The 20059-nt window shown below is 41.9% G+C and overlaps 1 protein-coding gene across 1 annotated transcript in view; it reads right to left on the reverse strand.

The window, feature by feature from the left end:
- CRYBG1 (crystallin beta-gamma domain containing 1) overlaps positions 1 to 20059 on the reverse strand; it is a 101140-nt gene that overhangs the window by 35215 nt on the left and 45866 nt on the right. Inside the window, exons 3-5 of the mRNA XM_086461330.1 lie at positions 7944 to 9433; positions 798 to 2259; positions 537 to 713 (exon numbers count right to left, since the gene is read on the reverse strand). Of these exons, the coding sequence (XP_086317456.1) occupies positions 537 to 713; positions 798 to 2259; positions 7944 to 9433 (3129 nt within the window). The remainder of the gene's footprint in view (positions 1 to 536; positions 714 to 797; positions 2260 to 7943; positions 9434 to 20059) is intronic.

Below are 20059 nucleotides of genomic sequence, written 5' to 3' on the forward strand. Positions count from 1 at the left end.
ATTTTCTATCAAATGCATGGGAATACCGGGAACAAAACCAAGAGGGCTAAAACAAGTTTGCCCTGTTACTCATTTAACAGTGCAATGGCTGAATGTCTTTCTGGATGATAAGAGAGATTACTGTCAACAGAAGAAATATGCACAAGTTTTCTGAAGTTCACAGAAAGCATTCTACTAATTCATAATAAAAAAAAAAAAGTTAGCATGAGATTTGTTTCAAAAACCAAAAAATTTGTTACAAAACCAAGTATGAAGACCTACTCAAACATGCACTTTCAATTCGTATTTGTCAATGATAATAATAATTTGCCTCAAAATAAGGGCAAATGGTGGAAGAAACATAATCATGTTAGTAATAGATGCCATCTCATTTTCATGTGTAGCCAACATCAGATGAAATTGGTACGATACCTACGTGTATTTGTAATCTCCATACTTCCCTAAGAGGGGAAACAAAATGAAGCAATGTATGCACAGCGTCTATAGAAAACATAACAGCTGGATAACTTCGCAGGCAGATTTTAAACAATACTTACATCCACATCTAATAAACTAGTGGGGACATTTGGTTCGTATCTGCTTGTCCCTAACCAGCTGGAAAAACTTTTCTCAGCGTTCCCATAGTTGGGCATTTGTAAACTTAGTTCTTTTTTTGCATTATCTGCTTGCATGTACTTCTCCACAAAACTTGGAAACTTCATATCTGAAAGAGACTGAATTGCAAAATCAAAATTAACAGTCATTCAGCAGGTAGACAAAATTTTACATGGTTGCATTTCATGAATGATCTTTATTACCTCAGATTTTTGAGGCATGCCGAATGGCCCAGAAGCATCCTGTTGTGAAGGAGGCATCCCTGAGGAGTCAGTTGTAAAAGCCGCTCCAGTGTTATTTACTGAGGTGACAGAGGGATTAAAAAACTTTTCTTTAGATGTAGAAGACAGCAAGCTTGAGAAGAGGGAGCTTTTTTCAAGCCGGGATCTCTTAATTTCACCATCTGTACCATCAATGTTCTCTTTTCCATTTATTTCTTGACTAAAGGCAGGTTCCTCTCTATTACATGACTGCAAGGCTTTGAATATGATACTTTGCTCTGTTGATGCACGCTTGGGCCTGACTCTGGCTATTGTTTCCAGGCTTTGCATTTTAATTTGTTGGGCCGGTAACAGCTCCTGTGATTTTTCTCTCCTCAGTCCCAACCCAAAAGTAAATATACTAGGATCAAATACTTTCTCTAAGTTGTCTTCATGAATGGGAGGCATTGCGAAGTGTGGTGCTGGGGACTTGGGAAGCTTTGACCTCTTCTTTTTCTGAGGTAAACAAACCGAGCTGTCCAGGTTTTTTATTGTTTCAGCAAATTTCTTCATGTCAGATGGCGAATCAAAAATGCTGTCATCTTCAGCAGATCCATTACAGGTTTTGTCTGGGCTCTTTGGTGTATCGATGCTGTGCTCGGATGTCAATACACTATCTTGACTGCTGTCACCATACTGCAGCACTGCAAAGCTCAAATCTCCCGGCTTTGCCTTTTTATCTCCATTTTCCATCTTAAATTCTGATCTAGAAGCCTGATGAGATGGTAGAGGATATTTATCATCATTGCAAGGTGATAAAACCTCTGTGTTTGGCAGCATCTTTTCTTCACTTCTGTGGAATTCTGAGCTTGTGTGATTTCTCTGGTAGGAAGTATCTTGAGCATTTTCACTTTTAGTGGGCGAGTGCAAAGACAGTTTAACAGGCGAACTTTCTTTTTTAGCTGTGGTTAATTCTGGATCAGGTTGCTTCAGAGAGACACTACTAGCATCAATTTTGCTGCTTTGGTTAAAAAGTGATATTGCAGCTTTTACTTTAAGTTCTGTTGTCTTCCCAACATCCTCGTAAGCAGCAAAGCCTTCTTCATTTTTGCCTTTTAATTCTGCAGTGCTTTCTTTCTCTAGTGTGCCATTCTCAAACAACTTCTGGCGACTGCTTTGCTTATTTAACGTTTTATCAGGCTGTTCACTTTCCTTAGGTTGTTTTCCAAATTTCAGCTTTGCTCTGCCAACAAATGTGCTTGGTACAGTATTATTTTTTGAAGCAGGGATGTCAACAGGCCTCTGGCTCTGGTTAGCACATTTATTCTCAAACAAGGAAATTTTGTTGGCAATGTTGCTGTTAGTTTTATTAACTGGTTTTTCAAGAGTATCCTGCTCACTTTCTAAACTGTCTTGATTCGTAGGTGCTTTAAAATTCAGCTCTACATTCTTCGGTTTGGCTGGACTACAGGAGGCAAAGTAATAGAGAGTTAAGTCTTTGATTAATCTTGAAAAGATAATAATTTTCAAAACAATAAAAGGTAGCATTATAACGAAATTTTCCTTAGTCATATTCAGTTTAAATTTTGGTATCTCAAAAGGAATTAACTAAAAAAAGAGTAACTATACAAACAACAAAAAAAAATAGATATTAAATAAGGAGAATACATTTCAAACATGTATGTAGTTCTTTAATACTCAGTAAAACCAAAAACACAGCTGCCTACAGCATCTGCAATTGAGGCAGCGAACTTAACTACTTACGACTGACAGATATTAAAATTTAATAGTGAATAGGCAGAATAAATTATATGCATGAAATTCCTTACAGAGTTTAGGAAACAAATCCCAATTCATTAAGTCAATAATGAGTTGGTTAACATTTGAATATACCCCTCCAACAAGTTTTGAAGACATCTGCCCGGATCCTTTGCAGCCCTTACACTGCAGAAGCAACCTTAAATCGAGTGAAAGACCTCTTCTGGCCTCACTAGCGCTGTTGAAAAAGGTAACTGTCCCCAATCACTGCATCACCACTTGGCTAAGCTAACACCACATGTGAGGACTCTCCCATTTCCTTCAGGTAAAGTCAGCTAACAATTTAAGTTGTGTAAACTAACCCTGCTAATTTTACAATAACTGAATTGGGAAACGCTTACAGAAACTTCTCCATCAGAGTGGACAGAGAAGCGTGTACAAGTACATCACACGTAGCACTAATGTGCTACGGCAGAAGGCTGATGACATACATGCACCTGAGGGTTTTAAGCCTCCTTCCTCTGGATACCTACATCCAGGAAAAATCATTTGTCCATGTCATTTGCTACTGCAGGAAGAGTATGAACAGCTGTGAAGATGCAGGGCACGTGTCTTCAAAATTTATCAGTCAGATATAAGGAGTGTCAAGGAGCCCACCATCACCTCAAAGGCAGACTTGTTCTCCGAAGAGGGATCTGGAGACACTCAGCAGTGGGAAAACAGGTAGAAATTGCACTACATAAAAACTGAAGATGGTGGGAGATCAAAGAAACCGGCTTGCAGCAACAATCTCCAAGGACTCAAATGCTCTATCAATCAATGGATCACTCTGATATTTCAGTGTTTTCTTCTTTCTTACCTACACAAACTGTGTTCGCTGAGCTCTCAGACATCTCTTTAGCCCAAGAAAGAAGTGTGAGGTACAACTGAGTTAACATGAACAACCCAAAACCTGAGATCACTCCTTTCTCCTCTTCCTCAAGAGATCCATCCCAAGTAAGAAAGTAAACCCTACTAAAGCAAGACTCTCCATTGTAGAGCTTCTTTTCTTGGGAAAACCATGAGGAACAAACTTTCTGAAGTAGCAGAAGGAAGACAAAATCAGCTGCCTAAGAATCAATACAGAAAGCAACTGCCAAAAATCACCATGTCTTTTCGGACAAGACTTCCCTATAAGGCTCACTGTAACTACCAGCCTGCTCGCATTGGTTCACAACTGGAAGGCTCTTATGAAGAACATGTGATCAATAAAAAAGGAAACTGTAAACTTAAAAATGACTGGCCATACTTCAGGTAAGCGCTAATAAAACACACTTGGAAACTTTAAGTCTGGAAACAGGAAAAAAGTATTCCTGAAAGCAGAAGGGCAGGGAGGGAACTATCACACAGCATAACACTAAATATATTTAGACATCATCTTTAATTTGCACTATGACAGTTTTTTTCCTAAACTTTTCAACATTAAATTATGCTATGATTTTTCATTTTGGAAAATAAACATAAGTTGCAAGAGACCTCCAAAAGTCAGCTAGTCCAACTTCCTGCTCAAAACAGGGACAGTTCAAAGTCAGACCAAGTTGCTGAAGGCTTTATCTGACCAAGTTCTGAGTATCTCCAAGGGTCAAGATTTCACCCTAGCCTTACTAGGGAAGCATTGCAGCAGGTCAGCCACTGTCACTGTGAATTATTTTTGCCTTACATTCCATTGAAACTTCACTGTTGCAACTTGCAACCACAGCCACTGTCCCTTCACTGCACACCTCTGGGATGAATCTGGCTCTCCCTTCTATATAATACCTCTATATGGAGCAAGAGAAAATTGAGGTATACCCATACCCTTCTCTTCTCTCAGTTCAAGAAATCAAGCTGTTTCAGCTTCTCTTCATACACAGTATGCTCCAGTGCCATCACCTTCTTAATGGCTCACCAGTGGACTTATTCCAATTTGTGAACTTCTCTCTCATACCAGAAGAAGAGAGTTGGAAGAGAAGGGAGGAGTACAACTCAATATAATGCCCCAGATGCATCCTCATGAGCACCAAATATCTTCTCCTTCGACCTGTTGGCTATGCTTCTGCCAATGCAGCCCAGTATAGGCTTAGCCTTTAGCCGCTACAAGGACGCACTACTGACACATACCGAAGTTGCTGTTCACCAGGACCCTTCATGTCCTTTTCTGATCAGAAAATGTACTTATCCTCTCCTTCTACCTGTATTTTCAAGAGGTATCCCTAACAGCCTAGTTATCTTAACAGACTCACTTCCACACCACCCTTTTATCAGCGTGTCACTTGCACTAGTACATGCATTTCAACATAACAACATGTATCTTCCTAATACAATCCATCTCTCCCTGCGTGCCTTGACAGAAGCAAGTTTAATGGTTAACACTGACAGTTATCAGCCACGCCTAAAACCTGTTTTAAATGAGCAGCTAACACCTCAAAGGTATAGTTCCAAGCTTTGCAAATTTACGCAGAAACAACCACTTCATCACTTTGTATTTTACGTTCTGCAGTATTTCTGCACAGCAGCAGCAGCAGCAAAAGCTGTGAGAGCAAAGAGCAATAGAAAGCTCAGCCCTGGAGCTCCATCCACTACAGCTGGCCTCCTCTAACCAACCTTTTCTTTACACCTTTTTCCACACTAAGAAATACCGATTTTAAACACAGACAAAAGATGTGCCTTATTGCAAGAACTGAGTTTCTAAGCTTGTTTAAAAGGAGATGTTGTTTGAGTATCCTTTAAGCCTCCCCTCCAGTATCGGGGAAAAGCACTGAAAGATGGATTCACTGAACAGTGCAAACACTTTCCTACGAACAGCCCAGTGTGGCTGATTCCTGCTACCCATTGCTGATCTGCAATGCCAGGAACAAGCAGGCACAAGACTGATGTCCTTCTCTTCAGCTACACCTTGCAGCTAATCTGTGGAAGCAAGCAGTTAAACCTCTCCCAATATAGTCATAAACGGAAGGTGAGTCACACAGTTGAAGCATACTGTCCAAACAACCATGTCAAGCACGTAACTGATGCCAAAAAACATTGATGCCAAAACATCAGATTGAGCTGGGCAAACAAAAATGGCATACTAATAGAGCAGAATAATTCTACAATGCAAAGGCAACTACAAAACCATGTCTGAACACCAAATATGACAACTGAAGCCAAGTTTTCCGCTAAGCCCATCAAAGTAACTACTGCCTGAGGTTTTATTTGCTGATTAAGATGTACCATCAACCTCAGGTTAGTCTCAAACCTGATAGGTTTCTCTTTCAAAAGCTAGAGGCAAATTATCCTGTGACTTCGAAGTTGCCCAGTACATAGACATAAAAGGAGAAATGATAGAAAATGCTACCATTACTTGCAGAGAACCAGCAAAACCGACTTTTTTTGAAATTATTTCTAAAGAAACTTGATTCCACGCATTGGCACAATGTCATCAGTAAGAGACATTATGCATTTTTAAGTGCAATCTACTTTGATTATACAAAATCCATCTTAGAGGTGGCAAATGAGTCTGTGAGTAAATCAGTATTTTTCAACCCAAAAGGGATTCATGTGAATTATCTAACAGCAACTTTTTAACCTTTGAAAATGGAGAAGTTACCTGCACTTGAGTTCAAAGCAGTAACAGGAGAACAAAAACACACCTTCTTCCAGTAATGGCACCTTCTTTTCCTTTTCCATTTTACAGCAGTTTAATTGACATCCAGGTTTACAGTTCATGTGTTCTGACAAATGACTACAAATTATACCAGGTAATCTGACCGTATCAATTTGTCTGGCTAAAGAAACTGCGTGGTACTGTGCAATGACAGCTATCAGATGCATCAGGAACCCTGCACACAACACAGCGGTCCCCACCCAGGGCTAAAGTTCCTACAGCAGCAGGTAAGGCCAAAACACAGAGTGCCACACACCCCACAAAATCGGGTGAAATAGAACAGGTTGTTTATTCATTAAAATTAAATCTGTCAGAAAGGATATTTGTCTATTACTTTATGAGTAGAGCAGAAGATAAGTCACTGTATAGCAAGCCAAAGAGATATCCAGAAAAACAAAATCCAGCTACACAAGCATTTATAACTTCATCATCACTAATGACAGTGACACAAAGAGAAAATCATGAAAGCTACCTTTCTGTTGAAGCTGTGAAGATACAAAACTTCAGAGTTTAAGACCTGTGATCTGTACTGCCAGATGGAAAAGCATCACCACGTACAAAAATACCACAATTTAACTTCCAATACTAGGTGTTTTTTATTCAGTTACGAACGAACAAATCCGATGTAGAGTATTAGAAAGTGTGCAAAGGAAATTGTTCCTAATGCTCCTATGCTTCTCAGATGCGGGAAGCACAATTGGAAATGTACGTGTTTCTTAAGCCATAATGTTGAACCTTCACAGCCCTCTAACATAACTGAATGACAATTCCAAACACTCGATGTACCTCGGGCAGACCTACAGCATTCCATGTACCCTGACATCTATAAATTAATGTACCACAATAAGGAAAGCAAGAGCACAGAGTACACAGCCGTGACAATCAAATAACAGAAATAACAAATGTAATAAAATAATTCACTGTAGATAGAACATAATAGAATCCAGGAAATCAATCTCTGGACTTATACTAGGGACTACAGTGAAAGTTATAAATACATCCAGTTTTCTATAACCCTAAGGAAAGCACTGATCACCTCTCTTTAACAGCTGACAATCTCTTTGAGTGTAAAACCAAATCCTGCAAACTAATATACGCATAATTCTGGAAATGCCTGATGTTACTCACATGCATAAAGATTTACACAATTCAACCTGCACATACTTACGAAAGCAACTACGTGCATTCAAATTTCTAGTACGATTTATCATATCATTTGAAGGATCAAGTTCTACATTGCATCCTGTGTTTCCTCATAAAATACTAGCAGAACTTACGTTTCAAACAAGAACTCGAACACATTGCTTATTTGAAGATTTTCACATACAATATCTTTAACCACATCCTCAGTTGGTTACAGACAGTAAAACTACATTAAGGTCAATGACAGCTGAGCTAACCTGAGCAACACCAGGGGCACTGATGATGACGACAGAACAGCTTTTATGCATGTTAAATTATTCCATATAATGGTATTGACATACAAATAAATCCCCTATCCATAACAAAAATGGAAAAAAGAATTATTTTTCTAACACATATGAACTACAGCACTTGTTAAGTGGTAACTGTAATTCTGATAAATTAAAAAAAAAAAAAGCTGTTCTTAATTGAAAATAATCTAGACAGATAACAGATACATAACTAGTGTTCATACAGAAACCTAAACACAGACACATGCAAAATTACAGCTACAGGGATAAGGCAAGCTAGTTTATGTTACTTACAGGCTAATCTTTGTTGTGACTGTTCTGGAAGCATCCAAACTCTTCAGCTTCGAGCTGTCTGAATCAGAATTTGTCTGTCTCTCAGCCGACACACAGAGGTCTCCATTTTTAATCCCATCAGTACGCAAGAAAGCTCTTCCATCCGAACCACTACCATGCTTTACTGCCTTGACCTCATTTCTGCCTTCAGCAAACACCAAGGCAGTGTCTTCTGTCTTACCAGCCAAAGAAGCTTTGGGAGACTCCAAGCTGTCTTCCCCAAAAGCCACAGGTATAGTTCCCTTTTCCACCGAAGTTCTTTTTGTCATTGGGTTACTCTCTGGTGATGCTAAAGGTTGCCTTTTTGAGGAATAATCTTTTACCTGACCCTTCAAACCAGTAGGGGAAATGGGGACAGCATCCGACGGACTCTTTTTATACGATCTTCTCCTTGCAGGGGTTGTGTTTGAGATCTGCTGTTTGCCTTTGTCAGCTTCAGTTTTAGATGCCCCTTTGTGAGCAGATCCAACTTTTAGGTCCTGATTATTACCTGAGGAAGAGGAATTTCTTTCAGGAGTCTGTTGAGGAGACTTCGCTTTTCTTTCTGAGTTTATTAACTTGTCTGAAAACACCTCAGAAGGCACATCATCATCAAAAACAGATTCTTCTCTTGCAGTAGTCTCAGTCTGGTTTCTCTCTCCATTTGGAATGTCACTAGAGGACTGAGATTTTCTCCTTTTTCCAGATCTTTTATTAGCAGATTTTTTATCCATTGTGTCCGAGTCACTACAATTTTCTTCTGATGTAGCAGTCACAGGTTCATTAAGGAGTTCGTCTGTTTTTCTTAGATAGATATCAACTGTTAGCACTCTAGCAGAATGTGTGTGTTCACTCGCTGCAGATTCCAACTCGTATGGCAAATCCTTTGGTTTTGCATGCCCAGGCTCCTCAGGCACCCACGTGTTCACGAGCTGCTTGTGGCTTAAGATACTCTTTTCTGAATCTTCACTAGACAAATTTCTCAAGCTTTTTATGAAATCTGGGGTTGTGGAATTGTTTAGATCTGTGATGGATTCTTTCTCCAGTTCCAGGGTTTCCACATTCAGGCTACTCTCAAAGAAGGAGTTTTTAATGGTTTCACTGCTGCTGCTCCAATCTGCTGACCACTCACTGTCAGAAGAGACTCCCCTACTACTCCATTCTGAAATGGTATCGCGATACAGCGGTCCTACTTCCCCACTGAAATTATATTCCTGTGTCTCAGAAACCGCACTTACATTTCCCACTTGCTTCTGTACTTGAGGAGCTTCGTGTCCTTCCTTTATGTGCCTACAGTATACTGGCTGTGCTCTGTGAGGAGAAACTGACCTCTCCCCTTTCCGATGTGAAGTGTGTTCTAGTGAACTTTTGACATTTTTCCTTTTCCCTGTACCAAACAAATTTCCGAGTCTTTCCAAAACCGGTTTCTTTTTATTCTCTTCTCTGGAAGAATCTGGAAATTGTGAGGTGGACTATAAAAACAAACAAACAAATATTTGGTTAATGTCAAAATTGTTTCTATAATAGATGTGTTTGTATCAGCACCACTTATAAATTAAAAGGACAGTGAATGGGAACAAAACAGCTTATTGAACAATACTAGCTCTCAAAAAAGAACAAGAAAAACAAACCCCTCAAAAAACCAATTAAAATCCCAAGATCCTTCGGTACGGTTTTGTCTATGTTTGTTTACAAGTACACTCATCTCGCCTTACAATACCAGCATTGTGCATCTCAGATACCAAACTTTCGCACAATTACTTAACATCACCCAAAACAACACAGGAAAGCATCCTGGTGTCTGCAAGACTGGGGACAAACTGTGCGGTCAAAATTTTCCTTACAAAAAATAGAAGTGAGGAGTTTAACTTTCCATACCGGCTGAGTTAGTTTTGACACTTATGCTGGTAGAGGACAGTTTCAAAGGCATAAATTGCATTACAATTCATACATTTCTCATTAATGAAGTCAAATAAATACTTGGCTTGTGTTTTGGGCTAAAACCTCCAGAACTATAAAAGCCACTGCATCATTCAATGAGCATTACTAGGTCAAATACCGCCCTGGATTACTCTTGGCGAAGTTTTCCCTTACAACTTCTAATTAACATGGTAAACAGGAAACACGCAACAGCATTGCCGAGTATACATGCATATTTGCATTTTAATATATTAGCACTTTTCACATGCCGGCACGATGAACACTTGTTTTGAGACGTCTATTTCAAAACACCGCGAGTACTTCCTATTTCGGCGGACCAGACCTCCCGAGGACAGCGGGTCCCTCTCGGCAGCACCGAGGCCGCTTCGACGCGATTTAAACTTAGGGGTTTTTTCCGGCAGACGCCGCCCGCCTGCCCGCGTCCGGGCGGCCCTTCCACCCCCGAGCGCCGGCCGGCCGCCGCTGCAGCACCCGCGGAGCCGGCACCGGCGGGGTCCCCCCTCCCCTCCCTTCCTTTCGCACGGGGCCGGCTCCGGGACCACCTCACCGCCCGCCGCCACCGCTGCGCGCCCAGCCCCGCCCCCCCGCTACAAGGAGAAGAAGCCCCCGAGGCTGCCGCCAACCTCCCCCCGTCCCAGAACGGGACGAGCGGGAGAGGAAGGAGCCGCGGCGGACTTTACCCGCCGCCGGCCGCGCCGCATCTCCGCCCGACTCCGCAGGTGCGGGCGCCTCGCCTCCCCGCCCCGCCGAGCGAGGGGCCCTGCCAACGGCCCCGAGACTCACCGCCCGGCCCGGCGCGGCTCGGTGGTCCCTGCGCGGAGCTGCCCCACACGCACCGCGCCGCTACTCGCGCAGCTGCCCCGGCGCCAGCTGTCTGGGCGCTCCGCCTCGGCCCGCCCCCGCAGCGCACTTCGGCCCACCCCGAGCCACCGCCCCGGCCGTGGGCAGCAGCTCTACCTGGCCGGGCCGCCTCCCTCGGCCGCCGAGGGAGGGGCAGCGGCGGCGTGCCGGCCCCCACCGACGGCCAAGGCCGAGGGGCAGCGGGAAGCGCGGGAAAGCAGGCGCCCTCGGCCACGGGCGAGGCCTTCGAAGGGGCGGCGGAGCGTGAGCGGGCGCTGCATCCCGTACGTGCCCCGGCAGCCCGCGCTGTGGCGGCTTCCTCGTTATTCAGGGCAAAACGCCGCCCCGGGCGAAACCGACAAACGTTTGATGTTGAGGGAAAAGCGCCAAGGGTTGAACGCGGGCAGCTCACGCCTCCGCGGCGGCTGGCTGCAGTGAGGGCTGCCCGGCGTGAAGCAGCGCCCGGGCCAGCGCTCTCCCCTCTGCCAGGGCGACGGGAAGGGCCGGCGCAGCCCAGGGGTACCGGTTCGTCTCCAGCCGCCCCGAGAGCTGCGGGCGCACCGGCTGCCAGCGGGCGCAGTCTTGTCGCCGCCCCGGGACGGCTGCGGAGCGGGGCGCGGGGGAACGGCGGCCCGGTCTCCCCCGGCCCCGGCTGCGCGGAGGTGCCGAGGCTCAGCGAGGGCACGGGCGTAGGCGTCGCTCTCGCCAGCCCCGCGGCAGGACGTGCCCGGGTAGGCATGCTGGGGCCGGCGCCGCCCGGCGGCTGAGGCCCTTGTGGGAGATCTGCGTTCAAAGCCCTGCGGGGCGATGAACCCGCATTTTCCACCTCGCAACTGCGGGGCGGCGGGGCCGGCGGGCGCGGCTGCCTGCCGTCTGCGCCTGCCGCCCTGGCCTCTGCCCGCCCCTGGCGCGCCGCCCGCGGGCCGGGGCCCCGGCTGCAGGGGGCCGGGGCGGCCGGTGCCCCACGCCGAGGCGGTTTCCCCCCGCCTGCCCCCGTCCCCGGCCGGGGCGGCGTGAGAATGACTCCGCGGACGAATGGTGCCGGCGCTCTCCCCGGGCGCTCAATTAGTTTTTAATGTTTAATGAATGCTAAACTAGCCTCTTCTAATTAACGCTTAATTAGTTATACGAAGTGGAACAGCTTCAACAGGAAGGACCACGCAAGTCTCACTTCGGCGCTTCTGAGGGCCCTGCGCGGAGGCGGGAGAGACACCAGGTCAACCTGCCTGCGGCCGGCCGGGTGGCCCAGCCCGCGGCGTGTCTGGCCCTCTGGCTGTTGAAGAAAATAAGGGCCTTTTTTACACGGTCGCTTCCTCCTCCGGGTGAAAAAGTGTTAAGTCAGTGATTTTTGCTTCATCAACAGACTGGCATTTGGCCTCTGTTCTAAACCTCCTCCAAACATGAGTTGTGAAACGTCACAGCTCCACGAGAGCCCCACGGAGCCTGCTTACTGCCAGCAAAACAGTGTGCAGCAGCAAGGCTTGCCCAAACACACGAAAAATACAGAAAACCTGAACTGGGGAATATGTAGAGATAGCTTATCGTGCTGCAACCAAGCAGAAATCCACGGGAACCCTTGCCTTTGCCTGCCTTTCTTAACGAGTGTTGCTTCTACAGCTGATAAGCACCTGTACCACCAATGAAGTCCTGTGTCTGCACACATAGTGATCTTCCCCCAGCAGCTTTCAAATAGGCAAGTCTATGATCATGACCTTGAGCTTAAGTGTTTGGGTTGTTGGGTTGTTTTTTTTTTAGAAATAGTGAAATAATCTGCAAATGAGAACATTTGATGTCTGTTTTTCCCCTCCCTTCGCCAATGTCTTTCAACCAGTAGAACCAAAACAATTACATAAAAAGCAACACTGAGGGCTGTGTCTAGTTCATACAGCTCAGACAGTCAAAGTGCTTTACTGATAACAAAAACAACTATAAATTTCCCTATCAGATGCAACTATCATGAGTAATGCAGCCCAATTACTATCTAATTTCTTGATTCTATGTATGTATTGCCAGTACTAACTTATTAAATAGGGAAGGGATAAGGAGACTAATGAATATTGCTAGCTAAAAAAAAGTAAAAATACAACATTTTCAGGAACACTTAAAGCAAGCCAATAAGCAACGAGTTACACTAATTTCTCTGAAAATTCATAATAACTACAAGTTCAAGGAGGATGCTTATGTTGTTCCTATTAAAAACCAGTGAAACACCAAAACAGGGGAAATTTAATTTCATTATGGTGTCAATCTGCATATTAATATTTGGATGCATAATAGCTGTCAGTCCTCTAAATTAGTTGGGATTACATTATCAACCTAACAGTCACTACTAGACTTGCAGTCAAGCTTTGGGTTTGCAAGATTATGCTTGGAAAAAATTAGTTATTTATTTGAACTGTGGATCTGGATTTCTCTCTTCCCAGCAGCTGATTTTCATAAAGGCCATGGGAACTTAATTATCTTTGAGACGTCTCCCCCTTTCAAACGCAGTTTAAACTGTCCAACAAGTTCAAAAGGTATTGGATGGAAGGGAGGAGGGACAGCCAGCCAGTCCAGTCACATAAGCCTTGTTTCCTCAGGGAACGAGGCTAAAGATTTTTTCTTGATCTTGAAATAGCTGCCCTATGTAAACTGTTTTGAAGTAATTTCTTCATACAAAGTATCTTAATTATATCCAGCTCTTTCAAAACACATAAAAGGCCAGGTACTTGCCCTGAAGAGCTTGTATTTTAACTCAGATAAATGTAGGTGAGCCAGTATTGCCAGTGCAAGAGGGCACAGAGAGCGAGCTTCTCAGAGGCTCCAAAGAGGGGCCCAACCTGACAGAGCACAGCAGAGGAATGCTTGATTTCCAGAGCACAGCACTGAAGTGTTTGATTTTTCAGAAGGCAAGAAGTATCCTTGTTCTGCAGATCGGGCTTCTTCAATGTGTTTCTGCTCAAGCATTCTTACCCTTGAGACATCAGCCGTTTCAGAAATCTTTGATCAAAGGCATTGGCAACTATAAAAAAACCAGAGGACTTGCCTATCCATTCCTCGGACAGCACGGAGGAAGCCGTTTCAAGTGCACTGCATGCATCTTTAAAGCAGTGCTCTAATCTGAAAGCAAAATGCCTCCTTCTTAACAAAGAAATGTAAATCTTGTTTGTATTTATATTCATACTTGTTTATGTTAGCATTAAAATATTTCCTCTGTTTCTGGCTGGGTTTTTTTCTCATTAGCTAATGTAAGTTGCCACAGCCAAACCCCTAATTTCACAGTGTAATTAAACATGTGCTTTGCTGGTCTCCAGTGGAGAGAAAGCATAAGCTACTGTGATTTGTTGAATCAGAACTTCAGGCTGTGTCTCAAGGGATCAATTGGATGTTATTTTCTTAGATCAGTTCATCTGAGTCAGCTGAACATGACTAAAAACACTTCTTAGAGCACACATTATACAAAAAAGTAGTATTTTTACTAGTCATTAGCAACTTTGTAGTAACTAGTAACTAACTTGTAACTAACTTGTGGACAGTTCTGTAATTTAAACATTTATTTGCTAGCTATATTCACCTTCAGAGGGGAAAAAAAGCAACAAACAATATTTAGTGAAGAGTAAGTTTGAGCTTTATCATTCACTAGAAAGTCATAAATAACTGGATTTCAAGTATCATGAAAACCTCTGAGACCCTTCTATCTTCAACAATTCTAATAATGTAGAACCCTTCTACATTACTGGAACATCAGTAAGTTTGGATACCTTTAAATCACAGTATTGTAATTCTCAGAACCATGAGAAACAGAAAGCCTCAGAGTTCTAGCAGTCACGTGATATCCCAAAAAAGTGCATTAGCCAAAAACATTTAAATAAATAAACTACCACTCTTGAGGCTCTAGCATTCTGCAGCGACCGAGACTCAAATTTTCAACACTAGCAGTGCCAGGCTTTGTTAGGCTGAAAATTCACCTGGAGTATTGCTGGCACAATGTGCTGTAAGTAGCAGGAAAACTAGAAGGAAGGATGTTCAAACCAAAGCTAAGAGAGAAAAGTCTGAGAAGCACAAGACCCGCTTGAGTCCCTGTTCCAAGTCCTACAGAGAGATTTCATACCGCTCTCCTACAGGTGAGTGCCCTAACTACTGGCAGAGAGAGAGAGGGAGTTGTAGATGGAAATAAAGGTGTGCTGCGATTGCTGGAGTTCTCATCTTAAAGGCATGGGGGGAAAATTATACTTAACAAAACTTTTGACCTGAAACAATTTTTTTTTGTGATTAACTGAGGGAAAAAAATCAATTATATTTCAAGTTAACCCAAACGATTTCTAAACTTAATCAGTTACCTTGCTGTCAGTCAACTAGATTTGAATTACTTCAGTTCACTATAATTATTTTTCCTTGTTTATGCTGACCCTTCACAAAGCCAAAAAAGAGGGGTTACTGTTACGAAAAGTACAACTTATGTTATTTTAACCCACACACTGCCTTCTTCCAAATACCAAGAGTTTGGCATATATATATTAAATTCTTTCAGCATTTATTTTAAATATATCGGATTCCAGGTTAACAGTGTCCTCTTCAGAGGCAGAGAAAGAAATACGCTTTACATTTAACAAGTCTACTCTAGCATGGAATTTACTCCCTGCCTCTTCCAGCTCTTTGCCTGCTACAGTTAAAGAGGGTATAAACAGCAATAGCTGGATTTTAAACAATTTCAGCTCTACCTGCTCTCTGTATACAGGGAATGTAGTGATCTAGATTGGGGAACTTACCTGAAAAACCAAGGAGCTATGAATGTGAGACTGTTGAGCAGAGTGAAGTGAAACAAACATAAGTTTTCTTAATAGTCCTATTTTTCCACAAACTATTTCTATTTTCTACTACATCAGGATATTTTAGCAAAGCAGTTCATGTCTGCAAGAGAACAGGACCAATTGGCTTTCAGTTTATTTTTTCATTGTAAAACTAAATTTTTAGTTCAAAGGTAGACTGAAAATTGACCATTTTGCAGCAGCATATAGACTAATGAGAATACTAAGCCTGCATGTTTAACTGATTTTTTGAAAGGACATAATCACTTCAAGAAGCATGGATATAAGTATAAATCCCGTATTACTTCTTAGGTGCCAAACGCAGAGATTTAGATACTAGATGCATCCAAAACCCCCAGCAAAACTGAAAGAAGCAAATCGTGGAAAGTCAAATAAATAGAAATGTTTCGAAAAAGCACAGGAAAGACAAAGAAGCATAAATAAAATTGAACAGATCCTTACACAACTATTTAGGAAAGGAGGTTGATAAAAAAGAACAGGCATGTCAGAAAGGCATGCCTGCTCCCATCTCCTCTTCCCCAGAGCTAGGTATTTCCATATACTAAAATCTTTACCCCCTCCCCTTCTGTCAACAGCATCTGTCAGTTAAAGAGACACTCTATAAAACTAATGGAGACCAGCTGAGTTTATGATTTTAAAAAATCAATCATGTATTAACTCAAAGATTTCTAGTGGGGTTTAAAGAGGGGGAAAAAAAAGAGTGCTGTTTGCCTTACCATGATGATGATAATTCTTTTTGCTGTTTACAGAAGAATAAACAAACTATGGTGTGTGAGATGCAGTCCTGTGTGTCACTAACCAAACCCTTTTTCTTAGCAATCCTCCCACGCTTTAACCCCTTCTTTCTTCTGGCAGCACTCAGTTAAAAACAAGCAAAAAAGGAAGTAGTATCTGACTTGAGCCTTTCCAACTGATAAGTCATTTGGCAGACAAATTATAACTATGAAAGGGACTCAATTAGAGGATAGGAGAAAGAGCTGCGGAAGGGTGGCAAGCAAGTCCTTCAGTAAGCACCTCTACAGAAGTAGAGAACCTGTTGCAAAGAACTGTGAAGTTAGTGTTGGGCAAATGCCTTACGTGCATTAATTAAGATGCAATACTGGAACATAGATATGCAACAGTAGGAAAAAATATACCACACACGTTGGTTCTCACAAACTCAATTACTGTTTTCTGATCCACATTTAAGATGACTAAAGAAAGAAAATCACTCATGCCTTTATTCAGCAAGAGATTGATTTAAGCAGGCACCCTTGGTTCTTCGGTTTCCTGAGTTGGTACATTAAAGCTGTATTTTTCTAGCGACTTGTGGAAAAATGATACTAAAAAGGGATTTGAAAAAGCAGAAGACAAGCAGCACCAAAAGTAGGAGCAGGGATCATTCAACACCGAAGAACTGAGAGAATATTTAAACTCTCCTGAACTTGGGAGACTTCCAGAAATAAAATTGTATGCAAAAAATAGCATTAACATAAATTATTGTACTTGTAACTCTTTGTGTTTCAGTGTAAGAGAAAGTGAGAAAGTTTCATATGAGCTAGCCTTACATCTTTGCTCTCAGGAATCCGAGTCTTGATGCTGGGTCAGAGCTGTATCATTAGATAATCTACTCAGTGTAAAGATTCAGCGAGACATCACCTCTTTTGAAGTAAAGACTGAAAATAAACATGTATTATCTGTGTTTTGTTCCAACAGACAGGAACTTGAAAGTACTGTTTCTGTTGAGCAACAGAGGATAAATGACAAAAGGGAGGGGAAGAGAGGAGCTTGGAAGTCTTTTAGGTCTCCCTAACCAGAAGCTACAACTCATAAATCTAGCCCCTTTCCTTTTTTTCAATTCTGAATGCAATTCAGAATAATAACGAATCTGTTACATAAGTGGTTTTGCATTTACTACTTTCTTCTAGGTTTGTCAGTGTCTCTTCTGTTTTGTGAGACCGTACAGTGTCCTGTCACTAACCCTAAATGGTGTATATTGATAAGTACAGATTTAACCTAAGTTGTCTAATTTAGATCTGTAGCTCACGATCACACTTCCCAATTCCTTTTATATTGAGTATTTATGTATCATTTCTGCAGATAGGAAATAGGATTCTTTTGCTGCAGATCTAAGTAAGACGTAAGCTATAAATCTCTGGAAATCAGCTCTTTCTTAGGCACCATCAGTCTTGATCTCCTCTTCCTGCTTTCACACAAAACTGTTGTCAACAGGACCTCCACAGTCTTTAAAGTACACGACATTTGAAAAAGTCTTGCAGCATTTCAGAGCACATGCAAGAATTTCATAAAAGCATCACTAAATTCCCAGAGCAATCCAAAATCAGGTACTATGACAAAGACTGTATGTTTTCCATTCTGCATTGTTCTCATCTAAGAAAAAGCATTTTAAGTAGCAATCTGAATGTATTCCTTCGGCAAGCGCTTAGATACAGTAAAACCGATATATATTCCCAGAAGAGAAATTATGCACACTGAAAACACCTTTGAAATCAAAATGTGGAAATTGTATTAAAACTGCCAGACTCATTGTAATCCTTCGATCTCATTCCAGATACTGTAATCTGTCTCCTCAAGACTGTTTATACATTTTTATACTAAATGATTATGGGACAAAGAGGAAATAATCCTAAGGAGCTACACACATTACTAGCCATTGCCAAACACAGCACTGATGTGGCTACTCTGTGCTGGCTAACTGAGCTGGCTCCTCCTGGGCTAGCTTGGGCATCTCCACATGGTTCTGCACATAGCTCAAGAGCAAGGCAGGATTTCTAAAAGGCTCCTGCGCCCAGTCTTTCTTGTTAGCTAGCTCTCAGCGCTCAGCAGATGAAGGATATAAATTGTCTCAGTCTCTGTTTGCACCAGGTAGGAAACCTAGGTCCTTACCTGCGGTTTTAATTCAGTCTAGGGAAAAAATGCCTATGGGTTAGTTTAACTAACTAAAGCACCTAAGTGTTTTAGTCCTTCATTGGCTCTAGCTCTAGATACCCAAAAGTAACTTGTTATGTCATTTGAAATTTAGAAAACTGGGGTTCTTTTCATTGGGTAAAGCAGATGATAGTCTGAAACTATAAATGGAAAACTAAAAGCCTTTTGTTATCAACACAAGGACTTTCCCCAGGTCAGGCACAGTAGAAGACAGGCTGTCACAGGCTTACAGGGCAAGAGGCAGAAAGCCACCCTTCTGAGCACCGTGTTGTTAATGTGAGGCTGTAAAACTGCAAAAGAATGAAGCCGGCAGACAAGCTGCAAATTGGACTGCTAATCTGACCAAAGCCAAACTTCATAAACAACAAAGTGAACTGCATGTTTGCCATGCTTGCTTTGGGAAGCTGATGTGATGGTCCTGAAACAGGAAAAAATTACTGTATGTTTATGACTCTGAAAACCATTTACTAGGATGAAAAATGACAATATTTAATCAAAGTGTATTTAAATATGAAATTAATAGAATCTCTCTTCTCCATGGAAGTTCTCATTAAATAGATAAAAATGGTGCAATGTAACTTCTGTTACACATTAGGCCAGGGTACCGTTTGGTATCTTTAAACAAACAGAACCTTTCAACTGAAATGTGTCTCAAGTCAACCCCCCAATATGAAGGCACCCAACGTAGCAGCTGCTTTGGAAAATTTGGGCTTGATAGTCTATGTGCTTCAAAGAGCCCTTTTGTAAGATGTATGAAGTGTTTATATCCCTTGATAACTTTGATGTACAGATTTTTCCCCATGTACAGATAAAGAGTATTAAGTACAAGGAACTATTATTACTAAAAGACCTTATCCTGACTTTATAAAAATGGCTGGACATCTCATTTTACATTTGAATTACAATGTTACAATTTAGCATTTATTCTAAATAAGTGTTCCCAGATTTCCCTCAAACTAATTGTTATAATAATTATTACAGAGAATTGCCTTATTATTAATTAGAATAAACTTTATAAAACCAGTACAGAGAAGATAGGGATGACTCAAGATCCACTGGTTCCCTGCAGTGCAGTGAGCAAAAATTAAATCAAGTGGAATAGTCCTGCAAACTCGTTGCTCTTAATCTCACGGTTACATCAGTATCGCCTAATATTCACCATTAACCAAGAGAAACTTCTAAAAGAAAATGTTTTAATGAAGTGCATTTATATACTTAGGTGTGTTTATTTTAGGTTCCAAACAGAACTAATTAGTATATAAAACAATAAAACAAACACTGTGTGTCTGTCCAGAAAACAGATACATTATTACTTCAGAAGAAAAACGGAGATGTGTATTTTCCTGCTATTACAGATACATTATTACAGACATGTTGCATTATGCTACTGTGCACCCAAACTACTAAATGTTAGCTGCTAAGAGGTATAACTACAACAGTATTTAAATCTCATTAGTATTACTAGTGGGTAATTGGATGAAAGTTCAAATTCTGACCTGGTATTCTTAAAAAAAAAAAATTCAGGTCTTACCTCTAAAAATATTTTTTGTTGATTAACAACAATGCAACTGGGAACTGGAT

This window comes from Leptosomus discolor, chromosome 2, assembly GCF_034619465.1.
Source record: "Leptosomus discolor isolate bLepDis1 chromosome 2, bLepDis1.hap2, whole genome shotgun sequence".
Lineage (NCBI taxonomy): Eukaryota > Metazoa > Chordata > Aves > Leptosomiformes > Leptosomidae > Leptosomus > Leptosomus discolor.